The sequence below is a fragment of the Asparagus officinalis genome, chromosome 4 (genome assembly GCF_001876935.1).
Source record: "Asparagus officinalis chromosome 4, Aspof.V1, whole genome shotgun sequence".
Taxonomy (NCBI): Eukaryota; Viridiplantae; Streptophyta; class Magnoliopsida; order Asparagales; family Asparagaceae; genus Asparagus; species Asparagus officinalis.
Window position 1 is genome coordinate 12,493,226 of NC_033797.1, and position 6,728 is coordinate 12,499,953.

Consider the following 6,728-nt stretch of genomic DNA (forward strand, 5'->3'; position numbering starts at 1 on the left):
AAATTAAAGTGCAAAAAGAAATAAAAAGACAAGAAAATAAATCTACACTACAAACATGAATGTAAATCTAACTAATAAGCAACACTACAAACATGAATGTAAATCTAACTAATAAGCAATAATAAAGAAATTACTAAAAAGAAATAAAAGCGGAAAAAAATGCAAACCTTCAAATTGCTCTTCATCTCCATCCTCATTATTCAACAAAGAGGAGAAAAAAAAACAAAATTAAAAGGAGGGAAAATTAACTACAAGAAATCAGGTCTTTAATGACCAAAATTAGCGAAGTGACTATTTGACCGTCATTAATGTGTGTAAAATAACGACGGTTTTAAAAACCTTCATTAAGTTATTTCAAATATTAGAGTAATGATGTGAGATGGGATAACGGTTTTTTAATCCCCTCATTAATTTGGTTCTAATACCGTTGTTATTGGGTCTCCTAAAAGGCGAAGGAGTCTATTACCTTCATTAATCATAACTCCTAATCATAACAGGAGTATTAATCAAAATAATATAAAGAACCGGAAACTTAAACCTCCATCTAACCGTAACTAATAAACTAATAAACCCTAGATAACAAAATCCCGTCCTCCGCCCCCGTTCATGTTTTACCAATTGCGAAAGAAACCAATCGGTCGGCGGATATTACGATCTCACCTGTCAATGGAAACTGTTCCCGTCCTCTGCCCCCGTACATGCCTCGTCACTCTCACTGCCGGTGACCACACTCAACGCCTTCTCTTCTATTTTACCCAAATTCTCAACCTCTTTGTTCCCTCTCAGAGATGAAGCCACCCTTGATCCTCATCCTCCTAATTCTTCTCTCCGCGGTCTGGTCACCGCCGGTGACCATCGCCTCCTCCTACAAAGCATGGCATGTACAGTCATCCCCACCGACATGCACATCCTCCCCCGCGTCCCTGGTGTCCTCTCCTCCGGTAACCTCGCCATCCTTTTAAAATTAAACAAAGGAAAAAAGAGGAGCTTTCTTGATTTCTAGGGCTTTGTAATTTGTTTGATTTTTTGGTGCGATTTTAGGTGAGGTGCTTAAATGGTTGGCTAGAAATGCGACGGAGAGGTTGGATATTATAGCGATGTTCTGGCAGTTAGTGGCAGAGCCTGAAAATCCCAAATCGGGGGATTGTGGGTACTCTGATGAGCAGAGTAAGAAATCCTTATTATCCCTTATGCCAACTGTCACATATTGATTTTGCATTTTATTTGGTCAAATTTTTTTACATCTATAATTGAGATGCAAGCATCATGATGATGTCGTTTCTGGGTGTTCTTTGAATTGTGTAACTTTGTCCCTTATACGCAGACCCCCAAAGCCCCGCGCCCCCACCCCCCCAAAAAAAAAAAAAACATAAAGTCTTCCCAACTTGACATAGTGGAGTGTCTTCTTCATCGTTTTACTACATTCTATGTTGACATATCTTGTCTAATAGCTTGAATATCCTATTATAAAGAAACTAGCAAATAACCCCCGTGTGACGCGGGAAAAGGGAGGAATTCAAACTCTCTTTTAATAATTGAAAAACAAATTCCTATGTAATAATTTCAGATAATCATACTTTGTGGAAGCAAATTTGACATTGTGCAAAGGGATAATAGCATTCAGCAGTACTTATACTATGTGTGATCATTTGTAACAAAGCTTATTTGTTATAAACAAACAAATGTACAATCACTATTGATTTTGTTCAAAGTTAATTATAGATGCACTGCCATACTTTACGTCAAACAATGTCCAGCCTAAATGTGATCCAATTCTTGGAGATTCATATATAATCTTCTTTATCCTGGTAGTCCAATTCAATATGGAAGTTATCAGCCTTGGAATTACTCAATCATTTTTCCCCTTTGTCTAGCTACCTGTTACATAAGGAAAAAACAAATATATTAGGCAAAAATGTTAAGAGAAACATGAATTCTTTTGCTCATTGATTTCTATCTCTGACCCTGCCTCAATTGAGGTCTAAGTCTTCTACTCTTGTGATAAAGACAGACCCAAGCAAGACTATTCATAGAAATCAATTTCATCGTAGTTATCATCCAGATTGACTCAATAAGTCTTTTAAATATCCTCTCTAATACTGGTGTGGTCTAAGCAAACATACATGCACACATATAGAGTATGATCAGTACGCTAAATGTTGCTGGAAATTTAATAAACTTATGGAAACATTAAGAATCACATGTCAGTTATTTTCCTTATGTCACTATGTCGTTTTGGCATATAGGTCATTCTTTTATGATTATATTTACCCTAATATACTAATAGGTTTAATAACCCACATAACCAAACTTTCTTGGGCTTAAGGGTTCTTATTGTAGAGTCGTTTCCTGAATGTTAATAAGTCAAGCAACTCCATGAAATATACATCTGTCTTATTGCTTAATTTCCCATAAATAAAGTAATCAAGTGCAAATTGCCTATAAGAATGAGATTCTCTAGAATTTAGACTAAACAATTACAAGAAAAATTCTAGCAAACCATGTCCACATACTTAAAACTCCCAACAATATCACTGTGCCTGGGAAAATAAATTCATTGATGCTCACGTAGATAGTCCAAAGCCAGCTAACTTGATATATACATAGGAAAAAGATCTGCATTAATCTATTATTCAGAAAAGAAATATTGGAATTATCAGTGATCATTAGTCAACAGAATGTAATTGTTATTTCAAACAATCATTGAGAAGAAGATTTGAAGACTTATATTGTTTGTGAATAACATGTCTTGTGCAACTATTAATTATACAAGTAGCTTAGAGCTTCTGCAACTCTTACAACAACCTTAAAACTTTTTATCAAAAGCTAATGAAGGTTTAGTTCAAATTGTCGTTACCAATCAACTTATATTGAACAAAACTCATAAAGAGTAAATTTCTCAGACCAAACTAATATTTTTTTTAGAATGGAGATTTTCTTGCAAGAAAAGAGCGAGAAATATTTGGAACTCAAGATAAATACCGAGCACCACACTCATGTTGCAATATAGTGATGATAACGGTCTCCAATAAACTCTAAATTTTTCTTGAATAACTTTTTTATTTTTATTGCCATTATATCTCGATCTCTATAAGTTATGCTCAAATGGCCAATGATCAAAAGTTATCAAGATTCATTCAATGCTCCTCAATGTTAATTTGCACAAACATAAACAAGTAACAATGCCAAGAAAAAAGAATTCCATTTCAAAGATTCTACAAGGCTCCATGTTGTACAATATGATTCATATTATGGACTACAAAGTTTATAATTTCTTATAAATCCCAAATTAAGAAAGAATGATGTAGTTTATTTTCCTAAGAATGTGAATAAAAAAGAGTACAGACTGCTGAAATAGACAAGTTCATAACATGGGGAATATATCAAATATATCAGGTAAGTGGGCTTCCAGCATGCTGGAAATCTAAGTCATTAGTCATGCAATATGTAACCAGATGGAAAATGCATGTTCAGATGCTTTTCATCAGCATCTAACGGCATATTACAGCGCTAAAGCATTTTCAAGGATGGTTGCTAATACATTAGCTCATCTTATAGAAAACCCAAAGAATTTGCCAGGTAAGTATTGAATAGCTTCTAAATAAAGTATAATTATCCGAAAATGTATGAATGGGGAAGAAAAGGTTATGAGACCACTTCAAAATGCTAAAGGTCACATATACAAGGCTGAATTAGTCTCAGCTTGGCCATTTCTGAAGATCTTTAATGCTTGAATTTAAGTTTTGGGATTAGTTTGTTGATACGGACATTTTCCCCCCAATGTCAGCTACTATGTATATATTCATAAGAGCCTTGAATAGGAAAGAGTTGCTGAATAACTTTCAGGTTCCTAACAGAATGTTGTTTCCATTCTTTTTAGAACTATATAACTAGATGGTTTCTAAAGGTTCAGCTTCATTCGTCAGGATTTGTGCTCTTGGTCATAAAATGTGTGGCACCAGTAACTTTATGGTAGATTTAAATTAAACAGTTTATGTCACCGATTATAGACATATTTCCCAAAGGTCGATTTGTATGTTTCCTGCCACAATATTTGCAGGTCATTAGGTACTAGCATGTTTATACTCAAAGTTTTTTGTAGCTTCCCTCTTAGTTACCATGTGAATATTTTATACCATATTTTATTTACAATTTTAATTTTTATCAGTTTCTGTGTTCCTAAAACTCTATTTGTTTTTGTAGATCAAATAGCAATTGCCTAAGTTACACTGGGTTTTATACTTTTGTTCTGGAGCATGGGTTATAGAAGAAAAGAGAAAGAACCAGATGCTTCAACAACGCTTAGATGAGCAGGAGCAACAACAACATCAACAACAAATGATGTCTAACTTAGAGTCACAAGTTACAGCTATGCACGGATTTTTTTAGGCAACAATCTAATACTTCATTGACTCCTCAAACTCGAGAACATGTGCGGGACTAGGTAATTATTTTTGTAAAATCTCTTATATACTTTTATGATTGACTACTTGCACTAGAGAAAATACGCTTTTTACTTAATAAGATAATATTTGCTTAATTGATATTTCTTAATTATGTGATTTTTTTGATTTTTCAGGTTATCCAAGATTAGGAGAGGGGGTAGATCGAATCTTCTTTTTGACAATGTTTAGAGATGAAATGATGTGTCTTTCCCAGACTTTTATTTTAATTTGCTTTAAATAGTTTCACATATTTTTCTTAGGAACAATTGGGATATTAACTCTTGTTATTAGTGTTGAATATTTGAATATGGTGGAATTTTATTTATTTGTGTTATTAATGAATTGAGTTTTTGTTTTCCCTTTTATTAATTATTGGGTATTTTTAATATATTTGTGTTGTGAATCTCAGTGTCATGTTGAGAATAATATGAGGGTTTTCTATGATAGTTGCCTATGAATGAAAATTTTATCATTAATGTCTATTAGAAATTTGTAGTATACAATTACGGTTTTATAAACCTTATTTAGTACATCAACAAAGGGAAAACACCATCATTGATGAGTTACTAATTACCCACCATGAGGACTTCTATGATGGTATCCAACCGTCATTAGTAGGTATTCAACGACGGGGATCTCACCCGTTGTTACATAATAACAACAGGAGTATGAAACCATCATTACACAACAACGACAGGAATGACAAACCGTCATTTTATAGTAACGACGGGAAAATATCCCCGTAACTAATGGTAACGACGAAAAAATATCCCGTCACTGATGGTAACGACGGAAAAATATCCCCGTCACTGATAGTAACGACGGTGATAATTACCGTCGTAAATATTAACGACGGTAATATGTTCCGTCGTTATAAACTCTATAACGACGGGTAGTATATCCCTTCGTGACCCTTTAGCGAAGAGGGCTTCAACGACGGGTGACGAAGGGATTTTTGCCCATCGTTAACAAACAATAACGAAGGTTTTCAGCTCTTTAACGAAGGGAAATCCCTTCGTTAAAGACGTAATTTCTTGTAGTTATAAGGAATCTTTAGAAGTGATTTTCATGAACTCTTTTAATTTTTTTATATGGTTATGTGGATGCTTTTATCATATAAAAGTGTAATAGAGTTAGCATTAATCTTTTATCATATAAAAGTGTAATAGAGTTAGCATTAATCTTTATTTTATGATTTTTTTCTAAAGTCTATCAGTGATTAGCAACTCTTTATTTTATGATTTTTTTCTAAAGTCTATCAGTGATTAGCAACAAAATTTATATTTTCTTTAGTTTCATTCTAACCCATTTTTAATTAATCATCTTGTCTTATTGGCTTTAATTATTCATCCTTCTTTTATAACATTATCTTTTCAAGTGTTTTTTACTTTTACAACATTATATCTTCTTAAGTCAAGCTTGGTTTCATACCGATCTAAATAACATGAAAATTCAAATTAGCTTTAGATTATAGTTATTTCTTGTCAATTCAATTATTACATGAAAATTTTAAATTTGGTGTAGCCCATTCAAACAAACATTAAAAAAAATAATCACAATAGTAAAGTTTGAAAACATAAGTGAGAAAAACAATCAAAGTGGAAATGAGAAACAAATTTTAGTAAAGAAATAAGTCAAAAATACTTAATCATAATATTTAATCACGTGCATTGCACGTGCATAATTAATCCTAGTAGGATATAAATCCATGAGATGATATTGAACTTGTGATTAAATTAATATGAGTGCAATTCCTTAAGAATGATATTTGCATTATATATATTAGAAGTAGATATATGTAATCAAATAGCAATCTTTTACATAGGAAATCCCCAAAACAGACAAATTGATCAAGCACAAATACAGTGATATCTAGAAGACAACGAAGGGGTTGGTTCCATATTTTGCCTATATCCACTGACCAAACTGACAAGTTTCACCAATCAAATCGGTGAGTAATGAAAAGTTATGAAAGAACTCTTATATGAAGCATTATAATGTTTTCTTTCTCTTTCATGAAAGCCATATAATTGTGTGTTAGTCTCTGCATGTATATATGATTCAACAAATTTCTTTGTCGTTACATTAATCAGTGTGTTTTCTTAGCTTAACAATTGTTCATCACTGGCAATCCAATTTTTAGAGTTTGGATGACAACTATTAATTCATATATATGGTTACGTGTTCATCAAAAAACTGCTCTCTTTTTCACAAGATGCTCTGACCTCTCATGAAGGAATCATTATTTAAAGGTAGTTTGCTATCGTTTGACCTTAATCAGTC

At 32.8% G+C, this 6,728-nt stretch overlaps 1 protein-coding gene across 1 annotated transcript; it reads left to right on the forward strand.

Annotated features, from left to right (window-relative positions):
* Positions 540-4,786, forward strand: LOC109839737. The gene is made up of 5 exons (XM_020408246.1): positions 540-721; positions 787-941; positions 1,042-1,167; positions 4,204-4,444; positions 4,580-4,786. The coding sequence occupies exons 1-4, from the start codon at positions 699-701 to the stop codon at positions 4,221-4,223; spliced, it is 324 nt and encodes a 107-aa protein (XP_020263835.1). The 5' UTR covers positions 540-698; the 3' UTR covers positions 4,224-4,444; positions 4,580-4,786.